This window comes from Lynx rufus, unplaced genomic scaffold (assembly GCF_022079265.1).
Source record: "Lynx rufus isolate CCGP_SWC_20201006 ecotype Redwood Valley unplaced genomic scaffold, mLynRuf1.p SCAF_24, whole genome shotgun sequence".
Classification (NCBI taxonomy): Eukaryota; Metazoa; Chordata; class Mammalia; order Carnivora; family Felidae; genus Lynx; species Lynx rufus.
In genome coordinates, this window is record NW_025814839.1 from 13404889 (window position 1) to 13432716 (window position 27828).

The window sequence follows — 27828 nt, forward strand, 5'->3', positions numbered from 1 at the left end:
GCTGACAGCTCAGAGCCTGGAGTCCGCTTCAGATTCTGTGTCTCGCTCTGTATGCCCCTCCGTTGCTTGCACTCTGTGTCTCGCATTGTCTCAAAAATAAATAAACGTTAAAAAAAAAATTAAGAAAAAAAAAAGCTACCTGCTAAGCACAAGGAGGAAAAAGGTCGTAATTCCTGTAAACTCACAAGAGTCCCCCGGGTAGAAAAATATTCACTACTGTCTCATTAAAGATTAGGTTATGGGAGAACTTTCTTGAAACTTTGACAGAGTATCTGGAAACATCACCTCATTGACGTGAACAGAATTACCACAAAGACACTATAGAGCCTGTTTATTGCATAACTAGCAGGCACAAATTCCAAAACGATTTTACAACGCTTACAGGGTTGTACAATAATTACAGGAATAGAATGTACAATAAACACAAAAAGTACAGAATAACGAGTGACATGGATAAAACACATCTGAACAAAAGGCATTTTGTTTTTCCTATGCAGCATTTTCTTTTGTAAAAAAAAAAAAAAAGGGTGCCTTTCACCGGGACAAGGAAAGAAGGAACATTCTACGATTGGGGAGCTCACAGCCGCTGTGGACAGACACATGCTAGCCTCACTCTTGGTTCCGCAGCATCAATCCCTGGAGGCAGGGGGTAACAGCTCCCGAGGTGCGCGTCTACACTTCCAATTTTATGAAATGCCGCATTTGATCTTTGGGCCCGATTCCCTGTTCTTTGGCAAATAAGAACTATTTGCGTTCTGAGGCAGAGGAGGACTTCAGCTAAAGGAGCTTCGGGGCGGAGCGGTCTCCTCTTCAGCAAGCGCCAGTTTCATAAAGTGCACCTTCATCCTCTCGGCTCGGGCGGGAGGAAGATTTGAGAACTAAGAGTGACGAGTGACCTTAGAGAACGCAGACGTTAGTGCAAGGCTACGGGACACACGTGCAAAAGATGGTGAACAGCCGTTCAGACAACAGAACTGGGTCTCAGAAGAGGTGAGGAAGTGTTCAGGGCACCGAAGGGAGGCTGGCAGCCCCTGTCATGCACGTCACTCCACCTAGAACTTCCTTCGGGGCGTTGGCACTGTGGGTTGACAGAGCAAACGTCTGCGCCGCTCTTACAATCGGAGATGCTCTCTGGGTCCCACACTCTTGGACTTTGTCTAGGGGCACAGAGACAAAGTCCTCCGTCACCAGTCCTTGAGTGTTCCAGTGAAGACGCCACCGCACCCACCGCAGACAACTCATTATTTAGAAGCCCGCCCTCCCTGGGAGGTCGAGGCACCAGCCCAGGACTGCCACTGGGCTTCCCCGAGGCCCCTGCATGGGCCCAACATGAGGGCAGGTGTGTGCAAGAAAGAGAAGGGACAGCTAAGTATGTGCAGCATGCAGCAAAGGTTATCAGATGGGGCTCGAACTTAATTTAAGGTAGAAGGCATCCCCTCAGCATCCAACAGGAACATGGCACTTAGGATTGTGCAGAAAAGTGGATGAGTCTTTTGGAGATGTGGACCCTTTCCCCGCGCTACTCAGTGTAGCAAAATCTGGCAAAAGCATCCACACGCTGGGTCTTAGTAAACCAAACACCATCACGGTGCTTCCTTCATGACAGCATACGGTCAAGCTATAAAGATGTTTGTGAATCAAACAGTTCTGTGAAAACACAGGCTTATTTAGCACGTATTTAGGCAACTGTGATTACTTTGACTTCTTCACGTGTATGAGCACTACGGGACAGAATACATGGGTAAGATGAGGACTCAAAGCAACTTAACACAGGGTAGGGGTGGCCACGTTACAGGTAAGGCTTGGAGGTAAACCAGGTGCGACCTCATACTGCAGCTGACAGGACCCCTGGGCAGAGGCTGTGAGCTGGCAGCCCGGAGGTCACAGTTCCCCCGCACGTGTGCTCTGAGAATGTTTAGTCACCAACATTTATAAACAGAGGAATGGCACAAATAATATCCATGTTTTTGAAGTCTCTTAAAAAATCAAAGCTCCGGCCAGCTCGGGCCCACTTTTCCACAAGGCAGCCTGGGTGAGGCCGGGGAGCTGCTGTCCCCATCAGGTACACCGTTGCTCCCTGACTGTCCTCCGCCCCTGCTCTACACCTGGCTCACTGCATTCATCTCCATCAATGCTGCCTGGCCCCTCTGGTCTAGGTCAGGGTCTGAGCCACACCCACGCAACTGCCGCAATAAGCGGGGGCAGGAACATGCTTTAGCATTCAGAACAAGAAAGGTCTTTTCTTCAGTAGCTTAAAAACCAACGTCAATATGTTCCAGAACTTAAACCTGTGCTTTTGTAGCTTTGGGATAGCCGGTGGTCAGCTAGGAATTCATGAAAGAGGATGTCTCATTTTTACGTACCAGCGATACAATGGAGGAGAAACAAACTCAGATGACCGCAGACACCTTACCTTACGAGAAGTCCTTAAAAGTGATGAGATTTACCAAACAGGCCATGTGACGAAGCTTTCGTGGTTAAAGGAGTAATCGAGTTCTGGGGAAGAGATAGGTTACCACGTCAGGGAGCAGGTAATTTCTCTTCCCGTGGTTTATGGCAGTGGTATCTGAATGGGGTGGCACAGAGTAAGTTATGGCTTGTGGGACGTGGCTCCTCCTTGCCGCACGTCTGGAATGACACATCTGGTTTCCTGTGAGAAGGCAGAGCCCTGAACCACGCGTGATGATGTGGCAGCACTCCCACCTGGACAGGGCCACAGGACACGTGACGTGGGGTATGAGTACTTATCTGGCACCACGGAGACTTCAGGATGATAGCAAAATAGAGACAGAAGATCAAGACAGAAACATCAAATAAAAGAACGTCTACCAAGACAGAACAGGTAAAACAAACGGAGCAGTCCATTGTTTCCAAGTGAGACTGTTACGCTACTTTTAGAGAGTGGCAAAGTCCTTTCTCTACATCCGTGTTTGGAAACACCCTAAACTTAAAGATTCCTGCACTAGGGTGGAAAAACTCGCTTATTGCACAATGCTTGGTAGGGAACAGATGAGGTGGAATTTTTTTTTTTAACCCAATTCTCTCCAGAAAATGTTTCACTAAAAATCTCATTTATAGTTTTAACCCTAGACGGGCAGTTTTAAAGGGATGGAAAAGTTCTAACAAACTTGAAACAATGAAGCTATGCTTTTGAATGACTATGACCATCAACTCAACAACAGTCACGGACAGCACAACAGAACACTGGAGAGGAAACTGGCAGACAGGCACAAAATAAGGCAAGTGGGTTAAATTAATAGTCAAAAGTTTTGTTAGAAAACATGCAAAAATAATACTGAGTTTCTTAAAAACAGTTTTAAACTTTCATTGAATGTCTGTTTCTGTAAAAACTGCCAGAATTCCACGTCTGCATTTGAAACTGGACTTTTAAAAAGCCTAGAAAATAGGAGGGCTGGCGCCGAGCTGCTCAGTTGTTGTTCTCTTTGGTGGTGATGGTGACCAGCTGCTTGGCGGCCTTGGCAATGTCGTACGCGCACTGGATGACCTGCTGTGTGACCAGCTGGATGTCCGTGGGCGGGCCGGCGTCCCCCGGGAGGGTCTTCTTGCACTCTGACTGAAGTCGGTAGGCGCTGGACGTCAGCAAGCGCAGGGAAGTCCTCACCGTGTCAGACTTGGGTTTCTAAACGGAAGAACACAGTCATCTGCCGTGAACTGCAGGCTGGACGCCCAAAAGCGGGGACGAGCCTTCTTGTGAAGACAGCTCAAGCTGTTCCACAGCAAACGGCGGTTCTGTCACGCCCTTCCCCAGAGGCAGCACACAGGACACGGCAAGCTGCCCGGCCCACAGCGTGCGAGATGCCCACGTGCTTGCACTCAAAGGTCAAAGTGCATGCAGTGTCAATTTAGTAGGATATCCTATTCGGAGGTGGTTTTTGACAATGTTAATCCACTTGGGTGAAATATTCCAGACACCATTTTAACCTATTAGTGCTTTGCCTTTAGCACGGTGCTCACACATTCTTATTAAAACCAAGATCCGTGTAGGACAAAATTATTCCCATGTCTGCATATTTAAAACGTATGCTACAAAGAGGTTAATATAAAAGGTCCTGAGAAAATTTCTTTCAGTTCATTTAAAAGGGTCTGAACCGACTGGGGTGCCTGGGTGGCTCAGTCGGCTAAGCATCCAGCTCTTGATTTCGGTTCAGTTCATAATCTCGTGGTTCAGGAGATTGAGCCTCACGTCGGGCTCTGCAATGGCAGTGCAGAACCTGCCTGGGATTCTCTCTCTCCCTCTGTCCCTCCCCTGCTCGCCCACTCTCTCTCTCTCAAAATAAATAAACATGAAAAGAAAAAGGGATCTGAACCAAGTAGGAAGTGACTTACTTTGGGGAATAATGCTGCCATTTCAGTAACAGCTACGTGTATCCTCTCTGAGCAGGGAATATAACTGCAAGAATATCGAAGAGGTTATTCAAAGACAGCAGAAATAACGCAGAGACAGAGAGTACCTGGGGGCCAGAATGGGTTCCATTTATATGTCCCCCACGAAGGGGCTGAGGCCACAGACAGCCCACTGTGGATGTCACCCCAAAAGAAGCAGGGTCCACACCCTTTCTCCAAAGTTCATTCATTCTGATAAAAAGTCTCCACACATGGGACGTAGGTGACATACATGACTCGTTAGGGGAAGCCACAGAACAGTCAGTCTATAAAGATATTCACACTTCCTCCAGTAGGTCATTTGTTTTTCAGGTGCTTCATCTCCCTAATTTCTTGAAAGACAAACAAGGATTCCCATGCACAGGCCACAGAACTTAAAAATAAAGGACTGGAAAACATTTCTTAAAATTACAACTGGAGCTTGGGGCACCTGGATGGCTCAATTGGTTGAGTGTCTGACTTCGGCTCAGGTCATGATCTCACGGTTTATGGGTTCGAGCCCTGTGTTGGGCTCTGTGCTGACAGCTGGGAGCCTGGAGCCTGCTTCGGATTCTGTGTCTCCCTCTCTCTCTGCTCCTCCCCCACACATGCTCTGTCTCTCTCTGCCTCTCAAAAATAAAGAAAACTAATTTTTAAAAAAAATTTTTTTAAAAATCATAGCCAGAGCCTACACCTCAACACCCACATGTTGGTTAAAACTGACGGACACTTCTAAATTCCTTCTATTCAAATGCATCTCAACCATTAGGGAATTGAAAGCTTTACTTTGGGTAAAGAGAAAACACTGAGTCAGCTCTTATACTGGATCAGACACTTACCTACTTTCTCATGAAGCTGCCATGACTCTGTTTGTAACAGGCAGCCATGAACACAGCCGGCACTCTCTCTGCTCGCTTCACGAGCTCTAAGAAGACAAAGCGCATTGGCTCTGCCTGTCCTCATGCTTTCCATCAGGCTGCCTGGCCTCCTAGGGGTCCCCTAGATGACAGTCTGAGAGCTGAGGCTTCAGGAACACCGATGGAGTGCCAACTCTGTTCTCAGCACTTTGTGGAGACTCATGTGCTCCTCCCAATGGCCCTATGAGGCTGGTATTATTAACACACCCATTTTTCAAATGAGCAAACTGAGGCCTGGAGAAGGAGAGAACTTGCCCAAGGTCCCACCACTGGTGAGAGAGAGCTGAGCTCAAACCCGGCTGTCCAGCACCTGGGCCTGGGCCTCTCACTGACACACCACAGTCCTCTCCTGGGATCAGAGACACAACAGATTTACGCCTTTCTTTATAGCAAGCCTCTTTCCACTCGTGACTGGTGATTCTGACTTCTCAGGTGATGGGAACTGGAAGAATGGAGACTTCGGTTTCATTCAGGATTCTTATTCTTGATATTGTAACATGCGACATATGAGGCTAGTTTCCTGCGCCTTAAAAACGTTAGGCTTCTGCGCTGAGTAGTATGTTTTACAAACTACTACTGCAGAGAAAAGACAGACTGAAGACGGGACTGAGCAACAGTTCTGAGACAGCACACTGCCACCCAGGCTTGGGTTTTATTTCTGGGAGAGCTGACCCACAGAGCCCAAAAGGGAAATGCGATATGGGAAAAGCTCTTTGGTAGCCTGTTGGTGGCATGTTAGGAAATACAGTGCAAATACCCAGGTTTGGCCTTCCACAAGCACCCATGTGGCTGTTTAAAAATTTCCCTTCCAAGATAGAACCAAATCCTGTTCAGCATCCAGCCTAACAACTAACATTCTTTCCCCATTTTTTAAGTCATGAAGTTAGCTTCTGCTTAAAGACTGCCATAAGCACCTCTGTACTTCATCTTTGTAAGAAATCTAGTCTCAAAACTATTTTAATTAAGACTGGGGCGTCTGGGTGGCTCAGTCGGTTGAGAATCCAACTTCGGCTCAGGTCATGATCTCGAGGTCAGTGAGTTTGAGCCCCGTGTCAGGCTCTGTGCTGACAGCTCGGAGCCTGGAGCCTGCTTTGGATTCTGCCTCCCTCTTTCTCTGCCCCTCCCCAGCTCACACTCTGTTCTGTCTCTCAAAAACAAATAAACGTTTAAAAAATTTGAAAAAAAAAAAAACAACTGTTTTAATTAAGACTGGCTATGTTTTAGTTAAATCATTACATTTCCAGAAAGTGGTTTATATTATCCCAAAATACTTTCAAATGGGAAATCCTGACTTTTACCTTTGCAAGCAATTAGAACCACACACCACATAGTAACAAAATGGCCCACACAGAAGGGGTTATTTCACTTGTAAATATGAAGGGGCAACAACCCATCTGGTCACACAAATGCTCAGAAAAAGACCCTGTTATAGCAGCCACTGATTCAGGCCTAAATGTTACTTAAATCAACATGCCCATGAAAAATACATTAACGCTGGTTAACATCTTCATTTTGACTCCAAAATAGAATTCAACCTTCCCCTTGCTGCACAGAAGCAGGGATGCCTTGCTTTTCCTAAGGATACCTCCCCAAAACTCACTCAGTATGAAATACTTTAGGATGTCCTCAATGAACCACAAAAGCAAGCATGCACAGATTAAGGAGAAAGTTCATGTTCACAACTTCCAGCTCTTATCTTTCCTCAAAGAAGGCTTGTGTGCATAGTGTGAGGTCTAATAGTGTGTGCATGTGTGTGTATGCGAAAGAGACAGACACGGACCAGGAGTGGGGCTGTAAGCTCAGGGTGGACACCAGACTCAGAGAAAGTGGGGACTGTGGGCAGCTTGCTAGGCTCAAGGGACAGGGGCAAAGCCTGAGTGTGCCCACATGGGCTGCTGGTCTACTCAGAGTGAGCACAGGTAACAGATAAACAAGAGGAGAGAATAGGAGGAAAAGGCGTGGGTTTAATCAGTACAACTCAGAGTTATAAATGAAAGTGTCTCGCATATGTTAAGTAACCACAGACTTCAGTAATTCTGTGCAACTCGTAAAACATAAATTCTCTAGGTCAATTCTGATTTAAACTAAAGAGAGTGAACTAACGATTGAACTCTGCATCATCCTCTCAGGGTCTTAAAAAAAATCAGATCTTCATGTTTTTTGCATGGATTTGTACATCTTAAAAAAAAAAAAAAAAGGTGTGTGGGGGAGGAACTTCCCCAATTGTGCCAAGCACCGTATTTCTTTCGGTTGAGGACAGAAATGGCCTCCAGGCAGATGTTTCCATTTTTGACAATGCAATGTAAACATATTTTTTTGTTTGAAATACAAGCATGGTACTTGTGAACTAGAGTAAATCTGTTGTCAACTGGTAAGCACTGGCAGCTTGTGGAGTGCGGGGGGATGGGGAGGAGCAGTGTGTGATAAAGAAGCTGCCTGGGAAGGAGGGAGATAAACAGCCGCCTAATTCCCATGGACCTCTGAGGACCCTCCAGCAGTCCATCCAGGAGGACAAACGCTCATCCTTCACTGAACACAGACTGCTCCTTTCTCACCAAGTAGGAAACAGTGACATTGGGGAAAGTCAGAACTGCAGAGAAAAAAGGGAAAGGGGAGAGCAGGGCAGTCTAGCCTGGCGATACCGGGAACACAGAGAAGGCAAAAGATTCTGGCCCATCTTTATGTGGAAGGAGAGAACAGAGAGGACCAAGAAGGAGCAGTACCGTGTCCCCTGAACAACTTCTGTTACTGCACTGCACGCAAAGGAGCTCTTCACCCGAGCACTAAACTTTACTGACCTACGGAAAACAGTGAGATCGTTCTGGGGTTTCGACGGACCTCTGCTGCTTTCTTAAACCCAATGGGAGGATGTTAAATGCTTCATGAGTGTGTCCAGATGCGGCTGGCCATGTGAAACTAGGACACTGCTCAGGACAGTTAACGACCCACCACTAGTTCTCAGAGAACCCGTGCTCAGGGAACAGAAAGATGAGCTGGGACAAGAGCCAGTCCCTTCTCCACCGGAAGAAATAACTTTGCAGGATATGGTTCTGCTCAGAGTAAGATGAATCTCATTTCAGGAGCGCAGGTGACGATTAGGTCAATTGTTATTTGTAAACCACTTGTTTCTTAGATGTTTATGCATGCGTACACGCATGAACACATATACACGCACATGAGGGAGGCCTAAGAAATCAAGTTCATGCCAAGATACCTTTTATGCCAGGGGCGCCTGGGTGGCTCAGTCGGTTAAGTGTCTGGCTTCGGCTTAGGTCACGATCTCACGGTTTGTGAGTTCAAGCCCCACGTCAGGCTCTGTGCTGGCAGCTCAGAGCCTGGAACCTGCTTCAGCTTCTGTGTCTCCCTCTCTCTCTGCCCCTCCCCCACTCATGCTCTTTCTCTCTCTCTCAAAAATAAACACTAAGAAAAAAAAAAAAGATACCTTTTATGCCAGCCAACTCAACTCTAGCAAGGGCACACACAGGGAGCACAGTGGCTGGAAGAATCAACGGCAAGCCCTAATGAGCAGCTTCTTGCCCCTCACCATCCAGCACCAGCAATATCACTACCCCAACCATGCTGCAATTTTACTTCTAGAGGCATCTGCTTCCAGAGCCCTTCGTAAGAATGCAGAAAATTGAAAACATCATGTTAAAAAAAACTCACCATCCAAATCTACAAATCTTTTCTTAAGCCTGTTGTGTAAACCTGGATTTTCAAAAAATCTTAAAAAAAAAAAAAAAAATCAGTATATTGGGGAAAAAAAGAAAAAATCCCTGTTCCTAATGGAGCAGCCTCTCTTGCAAAGCATGTCCATTTTTCCAGGCAGGATTTTCAAACCTCCTTACCTGTCGTGTTTATTTTCTTGAGCGGCTCGTAGGAGCTCCTGTATGTTTTTGGTGATCTGTTCAGTTTTCCGGATGACGTCTTCCGTGCTGGGGAGGATGGGGCTTGGGGCTGCGTGGGGTTCTGCCGTATCTGGTACTGAGCCATCGCCTTGCCACACCACACTCCTCTGCCTTCCTTTTCTGCCTGACCTGCCAACATTAAAGAAGTGGCCTGCTGTGACAGGTGCTCATGAGCTGCTGCTCTGCTTCTAGGAGCCACTGCATGTGCATCTGCTGCTGCATGAGCTGGCTGCTCTTGTGTCTTGTGGTTTCCTTTATCCTGTCTTGCAGGGGACTCACGGTGAGGCTGTGTCAACAACAGGCAGTCACAGCTCACGGGGCAGCTGTTTCATTCTACCACGGGGCTGGAAATTATGACTCCCGGAGAAAGGGTAAAGATGGCAGCAGGGAGGAGGTGCTGTCATTAAGCCATCCCTAATCCAGCTCATCCCTTGGGGTATAAGCATAGAATGCGACCCGATGTTGACTTAAGATACCGATTTTAAGCACACTATAGACACTCAGAGACGGTCTGTGACCAGCCGGTAAAAGAACAGGCCCCTGGGGTAATACGGGGTAAGAGGTTGGACTATGAACTTATGCGTCCATATTTCATAACCTTATGGGTCTGAACATAGAGTGGAGACACGTGGGGGATGAACTGCATCCCCTAAGCACGGCCACTAGGTCTCAGGTTTGAGAGCCCGCCCCAGGGCAGTCCTCCCACAGCTGTACCCCGTGTCGTCCGGGTCTGTGTCATTGGGGGTGTTGTCATAGTCACTTTCAGGCGTGCTGTTCTGCTTCTCCAGCCTGGATGCCTGAGAGAGAAAAAGGCAACGCCCATTAGTTTTGAGCACAAGACATCTGGGAGCCTTGCCTAGGAATCATTACCTGTTAGGCCACGGGGCCTTTGTGGCCCAGATCTCACTTGGGCCAGGAGCCAACCCTTTATTGAAAATTTAGTAAAAGATGAATAGTAGACCCAGAAATGGTTTCTCTTTTTCTTGGCACCATTTTCTTCTTAGCTCAGTGGCAACTCCATAAACAGATCCTTGGTATAAACTAACACAGACATGCAAGGCAACACCCGTGTTTGGTTCTCTAAGGAATATGGAGTTTAACTATAATATAATGCACAGGCCAGCGCTTACGTATCCAGAGACCGCCAGCACTGGAAGCCAGCTGTAGATTATCTACTCTAATACCAGATGAGAAAATGAAGGGCCAAAGAGCTGGGGGACAAAGCTAGTGCCACAGAGTCAGCAGAAACCCAGCAGCGAGAACCTAGGTCCTATCTCCTACCACCTCCACTATTCCATGCCTTGCGCCCTGACGACTGTCACCATTCCAAACATTTAGGGCTAAGAACTACCCTCAGAGACAGTTTATACGAGCCACACAAGAAAACCAGCACTATTAACTTACTGCTGCATGTTGTTTGTGAACCAAAATGGGTTAACCCGGCATGACACTTGGTCTCCAACCACTTTTATTTTCCCCAAAAAATCTATCTCTTAGAATATAAATATCTGACGCAACTGTGGAGATCAAAAAAACGGTGCACAGATTCAAAAGAGGGATCCTAAAAATGTTTTGGGCAAATGGCAGCATGGCAAAGTACAGGGCCTTCCAGGGTGACAGAATTTGAAGGGGAACACATTTCTCTGAAGGACACTATGTTAGTTCTGGAGTGTTTAATAAACATAATTTCCCCTCAGTATTTATTTTATCCATAGTGCTTGAGAATTTCTTCATCTAGAACAGGTGTCAGTGGAAGCTGATTCAAAACCTAACCTGATTACCTTGCAAAATACAAATATGAGTGATTTCCACCTTTATACCTGAATTTAATCCAAGTTAATCATGTGACTAAGGAATTTTATCAATGATGCAATAAATGTGGCTAAAGATACAGCTGTAAACTAAGACCCTTGTTTAAACCTATGGAGACCTTGTAGCTTCATCCAAAAAAAAATGGCTACCACAGAATTGGCCAGTTTTAAGAGTCTATATAAGGTCCAATTATTTGCTCCTTGCTGGTAATGCTGCTTGGCTCTCTGAAGGCCGGATGCAGACAGGCAAGACCGTCAGCCCCAGAGTGGAGAAAGACTCCTTATTCACACCACATTTTGCTTTACTCTCCCCATAGCCTCTCTTCCTCCTCCCAGGGCAAGGGCTCCCTTCTTCTGTGGGCTGAGGTTTTCCCACTTTTCTGAGGGCTCTATTTGGTCCTAGCCACTCTAAGATAAGATACTTGCTAGGCTCCTAAAATTCAACGTGAACTCATACTTCTCCCACTCAAACGCATCTGGCAAATGATTTAAAATACTGGCTTGGTGCCACAGGAGAGTCTGTAAAGCTGAGTTCTATAAAATCTACAACCTTCCAGATCCCTGTGTTTACTACCAGTAAGCAGTTCTACTTCAACCGCTGCTTTATTCTGACCTGGCCTTATGAATCTATCAGTGAGTTACTGACCACTACAAGTGTAGCTGGAAGACCAAAGCTAGGCACTGTACCTAGTGCAGGGAATGGGGACAGCTGGCTCTTCCAGAGGTGATCTAAAAAAAGCTCCCCCAAAACAAGCAAACAAAAATACCCCATCTTACCTTTCACAGGGAATGCTTAATCTTTAAATTTCTTTTCCTTTAGTTTTTATATATGCACATACAAGGATGAGTGTATGTGTGTGCGTGAGTGTGTCTGTACACACACACATGCACACACATACATAAATGAAATGTAAAAAACTTGCACTTAAATAATTATTCTAGAAAATTCATCCAGAGCTGCTCCAGTGGAAATATCTAGAAAACAGAATTAAACCCAGAGAATCTCACATTTTTATAATCAATCTTTTTGCTTTCCTTGAGGTAAATGTGATAATTACAAATCAAATGCATTACCCCACGATTAACAAAAGCACCAGGTCTCATTTAAACATTTTAGAAGAGTAACAACTCATATATCTAATAAAAGTACTCAGGAAACGTTCCTCAAGCACAGAAAACAACGTATGGCAGTAACCATCCAGGAAATCAGTTACTTACGGATTCAGTCTTTCATCGTTGTCAAACAAAAGCACAGGACAGGATTTCAAATTAGCCAGCATTTAATTTTATGAAAATTACTGTACACATGCAGAGGTAAGATCAAGACCTATTAGTTCAAAGTGCTGCTCTCTCAAAGCTGTTAGTAGAAAAGTTACCTTCTAGCTGGTGCTGGTTCAGTTTACTGAACAGATGTGCAGTTGTCTCTGAATACAGACATGCCATAAATACCTAAACTCATACAGAAGCAGTCAGGAATAATCAAGATTATCAGTTTCAATGATGTAACTGTTAATCTTGTATAAAACACTGTCTCAGCAAGCAGTCCTTGCAAGGATTCTAAAACTACCAAAGACGACAGACTTTTTAAAAGACAAATCTCCCAGTGGGCAAAAGAGGTCTACTTGACTCTTATTAACAAAATTTCAAAGGAGAGGTTTCATTTCTATTTAACTGTCCCTTAGTTTAACCAAAAAAAACCATAATAAAAACATCGCAGTTCAGAACTGCCAAGACTCAGTACTGTACATCAAGAATGCTTTTCAACAGACTACCTCCAAGTGCGGAAGAGAGCCCCAAAGGGCCCCCATGAGCCATATGGCACCTGCAGTGGGAAAGAACCACTCTGTCATTCCTACTGATGTGGAGGGAATGGAAAAAGGCCCAGTGCAAACCCCACCCTATCTGTGAGGGTAGCTCCTCACGCACAGCCACCTTCCCTCCTCTAGGATTGGTTACACTATCCTTCTATTAAAGAAAGAGTGAGCCATGACCTGAACTCAGGCCATCAAAGCATATGCTCTCTCCACCATGATCCCAGCTTACCATCATGCACTCTGTGCAGGAAAGGGATTTTTTTTTTAAGTTTTTTTTTTTTTCTTTTAAATTTAAGTAGTCTCTACACCCAACGTGGGGCTCAAATTCAGGACTCTTGAGATCAAGAGTCCCATGCTTTTCCAACTGAGCCAGTCAGGTGGCCCAGGAAAGGATTTTTTAAACTGATGGTGCCTTTGGGAGCAGGGAGTCCCTAGGACCCTTTGACTTACCAAGAGGCTGGGTGTGGAGAAGGTGCTTAATAGAGACTGCTGTCTGCCTACTCTAAAAGAAGCTTACCTGAATCATGTGTGGTTACTGAGAATGTAAATTACACATCCGCAAGCTGGCCTTGACCAACTCATCAAGTGAACGGCTTCATACTAACAGCCGCCTACACCTCCAATGCTGTCACATGTTGCAATCCTGATGTAGGACACAGGGACTGCAACACCTGGGTATGTCAGGAATGGCATTCACATAAAAAATGCAACAGGTTGGGGCGCCTGGGTGGCTCAGTCGGTTAAGCGTCCGACTTCAGCTCAGGTCACGATCTCACGGTCTGTGAGTTTGAGACCCGCGTCGGGCTCTGGGCTGATGGCTCAGAGCCTGGAGCCTGCTTCCGATTCTGTGTCTCCCTCTCTCTCTGACCCTCCCCCGTTCATGCTCTGTCTCTCTCTGTCTCAAAAATAAATAAACGTTAAAAAAAAAAAAATTTAAAAAAAAATGCAACAGGTTAAAAAAAAAAAAGCATGATGATGTCTTAGTGTTTCAGTTGGTCCAAATATCTAATAACTGTTGCTCTGGACAAATTTGACATGTTTGCCTTGCTACAATATTTAACCAGCAGCCAGCTAATTTTCTGAAGGTTTAAAAAGACCGTATGTTTCAAATAAATGTTAAAGGGTGAACTGCAAACACTGTTAAATATTAAGGGAAACTGAGCAACGTTGGGTTAGACCAAAGGGAGACCGCTTCGGACAGACATGCGCGTGTGCATGTGCCTGCGCGCCACTGTGCTGAGACACCGGGGTGAGCACTGCCTCATGCAGGACAGAAGGGCAGTTAGTGGAGGGACAGGAGGGCCAGGGGAAGCACAAGGCGCCCAGGAGCACTGCCCCTCCTCCAGAGAGCAGACAGGTCAGAGTGTACTTAACCCTTCGGGCGCTTTCATCCCTCGACCAGGAAAGTGTGGAGGGGAAGGAAGGCAGAGACGAAGAGGAGGTCACAAGCGCACTCCTCCCGATCTGGAAGGGGAAAAAGAAACACGCTCGGGGAAAATACAAAACAAACAAAAATCCCTACCACCTACCCTGGCTTCAGCCTGGGGTTTCCTGGTCAAAGAATCCTAAACAGCAACTCACTACGTGAGATCAGTGCTGAAACTTCTGTGACAGGCAGGCTGACTGCCATGTTAGCTGATGACAGGTCCCCAGAAATGTTTACTCCTTTAGTGAGATACCTCCCAGAAATTACTCAGAATTTATAAAGCTACTTTTCTATAAGAGAAAAGAGAACACCTAGCATAATTTATGAATTTTGTCAATAGTTTTTTTTTTAATGGATAGCCTAAACAAGTATTTGTTTTTTAATCAGGACATACAGGAAATGAGAAACTATATAAACGGTTAAGTTGGTTTATGTTATAAATCTACTCTTCAATACAGATACAGAACTTTTGCAATAAAGTGACATCACATTCTAAGTGTTTCTAAAGTAAAAAAGTATACTATGAAAACTGACAAAGTGGCTTTTCCTAACTTTTGTTTTTAGCTAAACAAATATAAGATTCTTCCGTTAGTTCAATGGCATTTCCATGACACCAAATGTATCAAATCAATTGCCTTAGAATGTTTTGGTCCAAACAACTTAAAAACTTGAAATAAAGGAGTCCTAATTACAATATAACATCACTGAAATTTTACCACACTAAAGCTTGACAAAATTAAACTAGGGTTTAATTTACTAGACCATATCCTTTACTCTGCATTTACTCTGAGAATTTTTTGAAAACGCCTATAAAATTTGAAGAAATAGTAACTTTCACATTCGAAACGATAAAGACTACTCTCTGAAAAAACAGAAGTTCCCAATGTCTATAGCGTCCTGTCAAAACACGGGTTTTTAAAAAATAATCCAAGACAGATGTAATATTTGAAAACCTCACAACACAATACTCATCCCACTGTAAAATAAGATTGTTAGCAGCCTGTTACGGAACACAATCTTTGGAATACAATCTTTGTAAAACCAGTGTAGAGTTTTTACATTTCATTTGTGTGAAATGACAAAGCCACATTTTCTCCACCAAGGGGACAAGGGAGTGCAGAAGTTAAGCAGGCAGGCTGACCACACGCGGAGAGGCTGCGGAGCCCCGGGGGCTTCCAGACCTGCCCACCGGGAGGAGCAGAGAAGCACCTTGAATTCTAAGGGCTCCATTTCATAAAGGGGCAAGTGCCTGTCTACCTCAAAGAAGACAGCACTTTTGCTGGTGACCTTCATAATTTGTTTTTGTTTTTAGAAGTGGGGAAGGAAGCTTGTTACAAAGAACGTTCCAGTACTGGCTGGCTGGGAAAGATATTATGGATATGAGGGAGAGCAGAGGGAGAGGAGCTGAACAAGAGCCAGAGTCCCAAACTTTGTTGGGAAACTTTCAGCCAACGGCCCTATCTGCTTGTGGGAATACAAGCATCTGTTGACATGTTAATACAGCAAACACAAGGATAACTCTCCTAGCCTAGTTTGGCAAAGCAGAGACACGGGGATGTGCTGGTTCAGAAGAGAGAAAGCAACGGTCAGGATGGACAGAGAGTGAACAGCAGAAGCGCCAGTGGTGTTACTTACGTGCGCGGGGAAAGGCTGGAGTCTCGTCCTGCTCTCTTCGGGGTGGTTCACTTCTCCCATTGGGAGATATGGTTTCTGACCTGATCCCGTCTCGTACATGGACATGGGCCTACTGCCCCGGGCAGACGGACGTCGCTTTAAGGAAGAGTGGTTGGAAGTGTCTGTGTACTCAGAACCAGTTTGCACCTGATATATATTGGTTGTGGCCTGTTTCCTGAGGTTCGAATTTTCACTCTGGAGTGTTTGAAGCTGAAAGAAATGTTTGGCAGTGGGACGGTGTTTTTCTACAGCAAGCAGAAAAAGCAAACACCAAGTAAACACATACAACTACCAGCTTTAAACAGTAAGAACAGTAACGGCTAGCTGGGTCGAAAGTTATAGCAACTACAAACGAGAACTCTTTCTCCTAGAATGAGCGACACGCAATCAACTCACTTCATCACTTCAGCAAATTAAACAGCTTAGTTTCTCATTGTGGCAAAGTTGCAGTTTGGACTTTTTAAAAACGAAATGTCTAACTACTTAAAAACTGGTTATGGTGGGCCTGGGAAATGTTTGTGGGCAAGCTGTATTCTGGAATGTTCTTAGGCTGTTTCAAGCAAGAGTTTGAGATCATTAAGACGTCACTTAGGTAACTCGCTTTTCAAATGATTCCTGAGCGATTTGCAAATGCCAAAAATGCCAGCAGACACCATGGAAGCAGCACAGAGATAACCAGGGTTGCTTTGCAAAGCAAGAAAGACAGTGAAGTTCAGCTTATGAAAAATCAGATGAGCTACTGCTTCCCAAAAAGCCAACAAGGAAAATTAGGATCAATAAATTTTTATTGCAGAATACTCTTGATATTCCAAACAATTTAGCACTTTTAAAAAAGAGAGGGAACTGAATCACGGTACGTTTGCTATATTAACATATCACGAAGAAAACTGGAGGCCTATCGAACTACGTTAACATCTTCGTCTGAATGCTCCACGTAGCACGCGTGCTTCCCTCTGGTGATCGGTCATCTTTCCGCCAGGGCCGGGATACCTGGCCTCGCTCTCCTTTGGCTTTTGTCACTCAAAAACGCGACCATGGCAGTGTCAGCTTTAAACACTCTAATGTGCCTGGCACCACCCTACTTTAGTTAGAGGCTGTCACTTGGAGACCCTGATTGCTCTTTCCATTCCTCACATGCAGGCTGCTTCATGGTGTTTGGTGAATTAGAGTTAGGGGGTCAGCAAGGAATCGTGTCACTCCTTAGCGTCTGGCATTTCAAACACAATTAACTGAGTCCAGTCCTGCACAGTGTCCTTCCTCTCTGGTGCTCCTTCATCTTCCATGACAATTTATAAGCTGGGGGTGGTGTAAGTTCAGCTGTCTACTCTTTGACAGAGACTGTAAACTCTGACCAAATTCCCCACCAGGGCCAAGGCTTAAGTCCGCAAGCAAATGTATTTGCACCAGAAGATCATTACTTTCTCAATAGCAAGCCCATTCAGGGATAGGAGTTACTTTCAATTTTTATTTAGAAAGCACCGATCTGTGAAAAATACACCAATAGTGGCTGCTCCTCTTCATTAATTAGCATCTTTTCCAAGCAACTGTTAAATATGAAAGATCAGATACAAATCATGCTACTTTGTCAACTATAAATATACAAGAACGTTTACCTAACTTTGAAACAAAACCAACACATCTTTGCAAAATAAGCAAATTCTACATACTTTATAGTCATAGTGCCAAATTTTTGTGACAGTCTGACTTACTGCTTCTGCCACAGAAATCCCCTCATTTCTTGTTTTTTTCTATATGTGATCCACTAAAGAATGGCAGACAGATTGCTTCTATACCACAAAGGCTTTCAGGGTATAACTTCTATCTGCGACTTGTTTTCCAAAGAAAGAACAGCTGCAAAGTGATAAGCAGCCACCGAAAATTCCTACATTCCAGGACAGAGGCAGGCATCAGGTGCCTGTCAAACTATTAGAGAGCCCCCATCCTAAAGTGAAATGGACACAGTGCAGGGAGTGAGGAGAACAGACACATGCCTCTGGATGAGCAACTGGGGTGTCTGGTCATGTGTCTGTGTAAAAACCTTCCCTTAGGGTTTTTTAGACAAGGTCTTGAAACGTGAAACTTCATCTTAACGCTTTTCATGCCTCTAAAACATCCAGCGTGGATTTTACTTGAATGTGTTTTGATGAGCATAAGTTCCTTGTCTTGATTTCAAAAAATTTTAGTCCTCTGTATTTAGAGATGTTCTAGAATAAATATGATTGATGCCAATCTTAATAAGAATCAGATCATACTTTTTGTTTGGAAGGAGTGTAACAGGTAATGAAAACTTACAGATAATTCAATAGTTCCAGAAATCAAGAGCATTTCTAAGAATTGAGGAGATAATCCATGAGCAATGGCAAATAATTTCACTCTGCATTTCTCAAGGTTCAAGACATTTGTTTTCAAAGATACGAGGTTATCTCTGGTGACTTCTATAAATACTAAAAGAGCATTTTAGAAAAAAAAATGAAAATGAAAAAAAGGTGATGCTTAGCAGACTGATTTATACTGGCAAAGTCGGCATGTTTCAGAAAGAGTCACCTCAACAAATGTATTAGTTCAGTTAATGGGACAAACTATAATTCATTAAATAGAAGATACTTCAGAAAAGACAGAGGAAGTGCAAGCCCTCTATGATTACACAGCAAAAGGGCTCTTGGTCTGCCTTGTTCATGGCTGCACACCAGCCCTAGACAGGGCCAGGCTGGCACAGAACAGGTGTTGGATAGAAATCTGGTTGATCTTCAAGCAGTATTGTAGGTTTGGAGCATTTTTCTAAAAAAAAAAAAAAAAAAGGTCTAGATCTCAACATCAAAAGAATTCTAGACCAAGACCCAGGTGAGAGTGCACTGCGGTGCCTGTCCTTGACAGGCAGAGGGGACAGGCTTTTTAGTTCTTTGGCCTTCCTTTAGGGAGCGTCACTGGAAAGGGCCCAGTCACAAAGGGAGCGGACCTTGTCCTCTGTTCTTGATAATGATTCTGAAACACTACTCTTCAAATGACAGAATTAAGGCACAGACACATACTTTGTTTTGTTTCTGCTTAAGGGAAGCGCACAAAATCTCATCTTGTAGAGAACTGAATGATGGTAATAGCACCCACAAAGTCTTGGACAGAATTGAGAATTTTTAAAACTTCCTTTTCTTAGCCTTCTCGTAAAGAGTTATGTCCATAACCCCCCTCTTAAGCATATTCCTTGCTACTATTAGCCACACTCCTTTTGGAGATTAATATGTTCATATATTTCTCACTCTCCCAAAAAAGGAGCGAATGAGAAAATGCCAGACAAATGGGATTTGTACAGCTCTCACTCATGCACATGAAAAATGTTTTCTTGTATTTACTGAGTGCCTACTCTGTGGCAGGCCCTGCTGTAGGCTCTGAGGCCATCATAAATTAGAAGTACCGGTGGAAAACAGAGTGGGGGTGTGGGATGGAGCTGCTGGAGCTGGTGGGTAACAACTGAGACTAAGAGTGAGCAGGGATGACAGCCCCTGCACGGAGTGCTGGTCAGCACAGACACTTGTCCAGGCCTTTTGTCCGCTCTGTCTTCACGGTGTGATTAGTCTTTAGAAGGAGCAATAAACAGCAAGGACTGCATCCCTGGAGGGGCATGCAGATTCCCAGGGAGCACGGAGTAGTGCAAAGGTGGCCACAACTAGGTTATTACGTGTCAACTACTTGGGAAATTCACTCTGGATTTATTTCCCATCAAAACCACTTCGTCTGAACTCCAAATACACACTGCTTCCAAAAAGACAGCTTGGCCAAAGGTTCTTAGGTCTGTTACAATAACTGCTTTTCTCCCCCTCTGCCCACAAGCATCGTGCCTGGGATTCTTCCTTATGCTACAGGGTTAAAGAGTCAATCATCCTGGCATTTATTGACATGTTACCTTTTTCTGCATAATTCTCAGCTCGTCACTCAAGTTGTTATTCACCTTCATTAGCTGTTGTATCTTGGCCTCAGAAGCCACTAGAGCGTTTTTGACCTCCATAAATTCCTGCACAGTGACTGGTCCATCTGATAAATCTGAATCTAGGCTCTAAAAATAAATTGGGGAAAATGTTCACAATCGGAGATGATGATAACATTCAAGACTCACAGCTAAAGAATTTCTAAAGTCTGACCATGCCAGCTGGACTGCAAAGTTAATCAAACCAAATCAAGCCTTCAGGGAGTAATGCAAAAATAAAACATAAAGGTAGAATTACTGTAATACTTGAAAAATACTAGAGTCGATATTTTCTAACAGAACAGGAGGTGCAGCCCTAAATCTAGTCTGACGATGACTCTCTCAGTGCATTTTTCTGGTATTGCCTGACTTTCTCTTGCCCATTCCTTTTTCTTTAAAGGTTTTAAGTAATCTCTGCACCCTATGTGGGGCTCGAACTCACAACCCCAAGATCAAGAGTCACATGCAACTGAACCAGCCAGGTACCCTCCTTTTCTTTTTAAAAATTCGTTCTTTCAGTAATTCCTTCATTCCAATCTGTATTGAGCATCAGGCAGTGTTCTAGGGACTTGGGATATGTAAAAAGAGAAAACAAAGATCCCTGCTTCCAGTGTTTGCACCCCAGCAGAGTGGGAGAGAGACAGAAGATGACAAGTGCTGTGGAAAAGAGAATATGGAGCAGGGTAAGGGGCCGGGGAGAGAAGTAGGGGTGAAGTGGGTGCGTTTTAATAAGGCAGGTGGGATAAGCCTTTGGGTAGGTGAGACATGAGTAACAGCCAGAAGGACATTAGTCAAGTGGAAGGACAGTAGTTGAGTGACTGTCCGGAGGAGGAACGTTCTAGCCAGCAGCAGAGCTCAGCTAGAGGGCGTGGGTGTGCAAGGCAGAGAGGAAGAAGCCAGTTGGTAGGATCTGGTCATGACTTTGGCTTTTGCTCTGACTGAACCTGGTGCTTCAGGGACACTGGACAGAGGCGGATAAGATGGGGCAAGTGACCTCTGCTGTCCCCTCCGCATCCCCTGCATCTGCCAGGGGCTCCACCCTTCTTACAGTCGTGTGAGCTGGACAGCTCTGGACACATCCTCTTTAAGTCCATACCCCGACTGCACACATCCAACTTATCACTGTTTATTTGTCTTCCTGTCCACCTGTTCTCAAACGTTTGCTGAGCCCCCCTCTGTGGGCCAGATCTGGGGCAAGGTCCTGGTGACTCAGCAGTGGGTGAACCGGCCAGGCCTCTACTGCTTCTCCCTGGGCCCACGTTTACTCTGCTACCAAGACTTCCCTTCCACCCAGACTCTCTCAGCACGGGGCCCGTGGTGGCCCGCGTCAGCTCTTGTCTGGACCTCCAGCACTACCCCACCTGAGTTTCTTATCTTCCTCCACTCTCTGACCCGCCGAGAACAGTACTCCCAAAAGAGAGGAACCCAAACTGCTGACCTTAGCCCTCCTCACCTGCCTAAGAGCTTCTCGGGCTCTGTGCTGTCCGCCAAGGTGTGGACTCTTCAGCCTGGTGTCACATTCCTCTGTGGTATGAGCCCTGCCCTCTGCTGCAGCTCTGAGTTCCACTCGTTTTTGGCTGTCTCTACACATGAGCGGGTTCCTCCAGACGCCCTCTTTCACTTTCCCTCTGCCTAGACCACCCTTCTCTGCCTCTCCACATGCCTAACCCTGTGCGTCCTTTAAGGCATATATTAACTGCCACCCCACTTACACAGCCTCCCCTGACACCTGTCCTCAGCAACAAGCTGCATCTCCTCACACACCCCTACCCCCCAGCTTCCGTTTGTGCTTCTTATGACACCTTTGTACCATTGAGAGCAGTTCTCTCTCCTACTAGGCAACTAGGCAGGGAGAGCCTCACAGGAAAGGGACCAGGCCTCATTCGGGAGAGTATTATCCAGAGAAGTCACTCAGTAAACATTTGTCGGAAGAATAAAATGCACTGGTCCCTGCTCACAAGTTTTATAAAGTCACAACTAAAGCTGTGATTTGGCAACAGACTTAGAGACACGGACCCCCTGTTGACCTCACTGGTCTAAGCTGGTAATAAGCCGAACAGTACCTCCAGAGCACTTTTCACAGTGGTTGATAAATAAGGCGATTTTGCAGGAGGAAAGATTTCAGAAAGAAACATGTTCTTCCTTTCTGTGTGCAACATGTCACCTCACCTTCTGCCTATTTGCCTTGCTTGCAGTAGGTTCCAGATCCGTGTCTTCATCTGAGGCCACACTGTCATAGTCCGGCTGGTCATTGTCTTGACTCTCGACACTGTGCTGGTTACTGATTGTTTTCAGTATGAGCTCCACGTTGTCTATCAACAGAAACAAACAACTTTTCTTCAGGCCTAAAAAACCTTTTATCCCCAAAATCCACTGGGAGGATTTTTGGGTTTAGCCATTTAAAGACTAAAAGAAAATGACAGAAATAGCAATGTTATATTCACACCAAAACAGGAATCACAGAGGTTATCAACCAGAAAGGGGCTTACTATCAACTGCATGGAGGTATTTAAGCATCCCTGCAGGCCACTTAGCAAATGTGGGCAAATTAATTAGGTGGTTTAGGAAAGTGCTGCTCAGATTGAGAAGGCAGGCTCCCAAGTTTCTCATTATTCCAGGAGACAGAGCACAGAGCTTAGTTCCAACTCATGGAAATAACACTGTAACTACTATAAGATTAACTGGGATTCTATTTTAATTGTAACTTGTTTACAAGGTAATGACATGGAAAAGAAACTGTTAAAATGGAGCCTAGTGAACTTGGTGCTCAAAGAACAGGCTCCTGGCATTTAGTCAGCTGACTGCCAGAGAGGAGAAAACAACTCAGTGGACACACATACCCATGCCAGGAAGGTATGGCCTACAGGGGAGCAGGGATGATTCCACAGGCTCTAACACGCTTTGAATAAAACATTTCACAAGTTATCCAAGCCTCTCCAACTTCTCTCAGTCAACTCAAGCTGACCTCTGATTTCCAGTGTTATTTCTGGTTTGTATCTGGGTGACAAATTATGGTTACTCAAAAGGAATTTTAAGTTTTCAAATTAATATTTAAAATATATGTATCATCTGACTACAGAAATAATACTCAATGCTGGGGTGCCTGGGTCGCTCAGTCAGTTGAGCGTCTGACTCCTAATTTCAGCTCAGGTCATGATCCCATGGTCCTGCGTTGGGCTCTGTGCTGAGTGTGGAGCCTGCTTAGGATTCTCTCTCTCTGTCTCTCTCTTTCTCTCTCGCTCTCTCTCTCCCCACCCCCTTACCCCTCTACCCCACTCACTCTAGCTAAAAATACATATAATAATAATAATAATAATAGAAAAGAGGCAATACTCCATATAGAATAATGGTAATCACTCCTAGCTATTGATCTATGTTGGTCTATACCCTTCCAGAGTTTTCCCTAAACATATACATATAAAGAGCCAATTTCATCAATAGCAGTTGGTATGGTATAGAAAGTTGCTGTGAAGACTAAATTAGCAAATCCTGAACCAGTGACCATCGTTTCTGTGGAAACACAGGGTTGGGTTCCTGCCAGCCTCTGGTCACATCATTTCTGTCAACCAATCAATATAGAACCTTACTTTATGTGTGTTTCTGTTTAAAGGCACCTTTAGAATATATATCTATATATTTTTACGAGCGCCTGGGTGGCTCAGTGAGTTAACCATCTGACTTTGGCTCAGGTTATGATCTCACAGTTTGTGAGTTTGAGCACCACATCAGCTCTGCAGTCAGCATAAAGCCCGCTTCAGCTCCTCTGCCCTCGTCCCTCCCCCACCTCACTTATGCTCTTTCTCTCTCTCTCCCTAAAATAAATAAACACTGAATATATACATATGTGTTTATTTATATTTATGTTTAATATAATATATATTTATATTTAATGTTTATTTATTTATTTTGAGAGAGAGAGAGCACGCACATGCAGAGGGGCAGAGAGAGGGAGACTGAGAGAATCCCAAGCAGGCTCTGTGCTGTCAGCGAAAAGTCCAATGTGGGGCTCAAACTCATGAACCATGAGATCATGACCTGAGCCAAAATCAAGAGTCAGACACTTAAACTGAGACTGAGCTACTGAGGTGCCCCTAAAAACACCTTAAAATGTTTTTTTGTTTTTAATGTTTATTTTCGAGAGAGAGAGAGGGCAAGGGAGGAACAGAGAGAGACACACAGAATCCAAAGCAGGCTCCAGGCTCTGAGCTGTCAGCACAGAGCCTGACATAGGGCTTGAACTCATGAACCGTGAGATGATGACCTGCAGAGCCAAAGTCGGACACTTAATCAACTGAGCCACCCAGGCGCCCCATAAAAACACCTTTAATATACATTGTCGATTCATTAACATTGAACTGACAGCGAACAGCACTATCCAATTCATGTGCGAACGAACCTTATCTCACACAGGTATTTTCTCCATAAGGCACATCACAGCCTCCTTGTGCTTAGGAGCCCCAGAGAGCACTTGAGTACAATGCCGCGGGCCCATTTTAAGCAGCAAAATCATCAACAAAAGGCACAAAAATGTAAAAATGTGGTACTAAGTAGACCTAAAAAGGACACTTATTAACAATATGAGAATTGAGACAAAAAGGCAGAGCACGGCCTAGTTCAGTTTCAGCTGGGAATGTGTGTTTTGGGTGACTCAAATATTTTGCCACTCTGCACATGTCCACGAGTTTCCATGGGAGTACTGATGTTGAGGTTACAGATAAATTTCAGTTAACAGATGAATTTGCAAATATGGGATCTGCAAATAACGACGGCTGATTATGTATTTACACAGTACTTCCATGTGATATATTCACTTGCACATATGTATGTGTATAAATGGTCTCCTTACAAAACTGCGATTACACTAAACCTTTTTTAGAAAAACTGATTTATTACTTTATATCACTATATTCTTTAGGAAAAAAAAGGTTGCACTACTCAAATATATTCAAATTCTCACTGCTTACCTGTTGCAAACTGTTACCTGTTTCTAATGTTTTCAGTGTTACATATATGTGTAACATCTTTGATTATTTACCCTCAAGTTAGCTAGAAATGGAACCACCAAATCAAAGAGTATGTACATTTTGACATTTCAAATTTACATAAGGACCTTTACCACTACACCTTTGCCAAAATTTAGTAAATTTCCTTAGAATCTGCTTATTCCTGTTGAACTAGTAAAATCAAAAACTGATGTCAGTTGATGATTACTGTCTTTGGGGAATACGATGCTAACTGAAAACTTAATTTTTATAGTCTGTACTTCTTCCGTTTAAATGCTTTAGGGGCGCCTGGGTGGCGCAGTCGGTTAAGCGTCCGACTTCAGCCAGGTCACGATCTCGCGGTGCGTGAGTTCGAGCCCCGCGTCAGGCTCTGGGCTGATGGCTCAGAGCCTGGAGCCTGTTTCCCATTCTGTGTCTCCCTCTCTCTCTGCCCCTCCCCCGTTCATGCTCTGTCTCTCTCTGTCCCAAAAATAAATAAACGTTGAAAAAAAAAAAATTTAAATGCTTTAATAATAGGGGCACCTGGGTGGCTGAGTCAGTTAAAGCATCTGACTTTGGCTCAGGTCATGATCTCCCGGTTCGTGGGCTTGAGCCCTGTGTCAGGTTCTGTGCTGACAGCTCAGAGCCTAGAGCCTGCTTCGGATTCTATGTCTCCCTCTCTCTCTGCCCCTCCCCCACTCACGCTCTGTCTCTCTTTCTCTCTCTCTCTCTAAAATATAAATAAACATTAAAAAAATTTAAATGCTTTATAATAAAAAACATATTCTACGGGCACCTTGGGGGCTCAGTCAGTTGAGTCTACTCTTGATCTCGGCTCAGGTCATGATCTCACAGTTCGTGGGATTGAGCCCCACATCAGGCAGGCTCTGTACTGACAGCATTGAACGTGCTTGGGATTCTCTCTCCCCTTCTCTCTCTGCCCCCACCCCCCCACTTGTGTGCACACACCTTCTCTCTCTCTCAAAATAAGTAAACTTAGGAAAAAATGTATTATATATAATTAGAAAAAAAACCAGTAAGTATAGAGTAACGGGAGATGGGGAAAAGTGTGTTCCTAAGCACAGACTCAGGACGCTGAGCTACTGAACTAGATGCAACAGGGCATCTTGGAAATGGGGCTTGGTGCTCTCTACAATTTTATTTTTTTTTTTTTTTTTTTTTTAATTTTTATTTTCAACGTTTATTTATTTTTGGGACAAAGAGAGAGACAGAGCATGAACGGGGGAGGGGCAGAGAGAGAGGGAGACACAGAATCGGAAACAGGCTCCAGGCTCTGAGCCATCAGCCCAGAGCCTGACGCGGGGCTCGAACTCACGGACCGCGAGATCGTGACCTGGCTGAAGTCGGACGCTTAACCGACTGCGCCACCCAGGCGCCCCTACAATTTTAAACCACAACAATTCTTACTGAAGACATCTAAAGTTTATAGTAACAAGTTTTAATTATTTAGAACTCAGTTTTGTATGTAAGCAACAGCAGGTAAGCTGTAATATCAATTAAGAGGGTTGATTTTCTTATGCCCTTTAATAAGATCTAAGTCAGACTTTTGGGTTAATTTCAGGATGCATTTTTTGTTTTTTTTTTAACTGGGAGGAGTTGGGGGGTTTCCAGTAAGGACTGGAAAACCTGACAGACAAATTCTAAAAGAGCTGTAACACTCCGGATGCAATTCTATAGGAAGATAGGTGATCTAAGAGGAAGAAACATATAAGGTAAATTTGAATAGCAGTTAGTAACACTGAAATATTTATCATTCATCAGGGCTCAAAAAAGGTAAACTTTTCATTATGACTGCTTTAATTAGTTTGTCATTTTAAACTTAACACGTGTGTCAAGTTTAGAAGACCAAAGAAGCAAACATTTAGTGGTTTGAAACAGTTACCTTTTGAACCAGAAAGAGGACTGCCTTGCTGTCTCCTCTTGGCATCACTGAGAATGTCGATGACCAGTGTGGCAAACTCATGGGCGTTAAACCGAGCTAGTTTCTGTCTGCCCTGAGTGAGAAAATAATTGGAAATATTTCCACATGTGAAAACATATGCGTCAATATTCACATAAAACCAGTTACACTATCGTCAGATTTCAGCAGACTTCCAAACATGATCAAAGTACCACCGCAGGTTAATGGAGTCACACATCAATGTTTTCCTTGCAAATAGTCTAGAACCATCTACATAAGAGAACTAGATACCATTTAAATTCTCACAGTGCACATTTCTGAACAAAAACAAAATGTTTCTACCTGATGCTTTTTTCCATTACAATTCAATTTTAGAGTAGACCCAATAATGAAAAATTTGGAAGAAAACTGTAAAACTTCAAGGTAAAGTTAAAAATGCTGGGAACTGCCATTGCCATTAATCAATAAACATTAAAAACCCTTCCCAATTTACTCAACTTTTCTCCTCATTATGGGTGCTTAGGCTGTTTTGAATGCTCTATTATTTTATACAGTGCTTTGAAGAAAATCACCGTGCACAATTCTTTGTATTTTTATTTTACTAGCATATATTCCCAACTAAAGATTTCTGGTGTGAAAGGATGGACTTAATTTTGAGGCTTTTAAAATCAGTTAACAAACTGACTTTCTGAAGTCTACAGCAACAGAAACTCTTACCTGCAGCATCAGAAAGCCCATTTCACCATACCCCTACCAGCTTCAAGTATCCTTTATTACATTCTTTATTAATTGGGTTGATGAAATTTTCATTAATGCTTTCTTGGATCACTAATAAGGTTAAACATTTCTTCACATTTGTAAGCCATTTATATTTCCTTCGTGAATTGTTTCATATTCTTTGACAGGCTTCTGTTTACATTTTTTGCTTTTCTTACCAATTTCTTGAGTTTTTTGTGCGCGCGTGTGTGTGTGTATATATATAAAGGACAGTTAACATTTTAATCAAACAAAAATGTAAAATACCTGTCCTGGGA

General features: G+C 44.1%; 1 protein-coding gene and 1 non-coding gene across 12 annotated transcripts in view; both read right to left on the bottom strand.

The window, feature by feature from the left end:
• Positions 1-316: 316 nt before the first annotated feature.
• GIT2 (GIT ArfGAP 2) overlaps positions 317-27828 on the bottom strand; it is a 52049-nt gene continuing 24537 nt past the window's right edge. For 2 of the 11 annotated variants that reach the window (XM_047088204.1, XM_047088203.1), the window contains exons 12-20: positions 26777-26888; positions 22061-22203; positions 19832-19981; positions 15895-16143; positions 14208-14297; positions 9923-10005; positions 9149-9337; positions 4348-4411; positions 317-3640 (exon numbers count right to left, since the gene is read on the bottom strand). In XM_047088204.1, coding sequence (XP_046944160.1) covers positions 3428-3640; positions 4348-4411; positions 9149-9337; positions 9923-10005; positions 14208-14297; positions 15895-16143; positions 19832-19981; positions 22061-22203; positions 26777-26888 — 1293 coding nt within the window. In that variant the 3' untranslated portion in view covers positions 317-3427. The other 9 variants (XM_047088207.1, XM_047088206.1, XM_047088205.1 and 6 more) reach the window with 8 other exon arrangements.
• Positions 26493-26554, bottom strand: LOC124518562 (U7 small nuclear RNA). The gene has a single exon (XR_006963691.1). It is a non-coding gene; the product is annotated as a U7 small nuclear RNA (small nuclear RNA).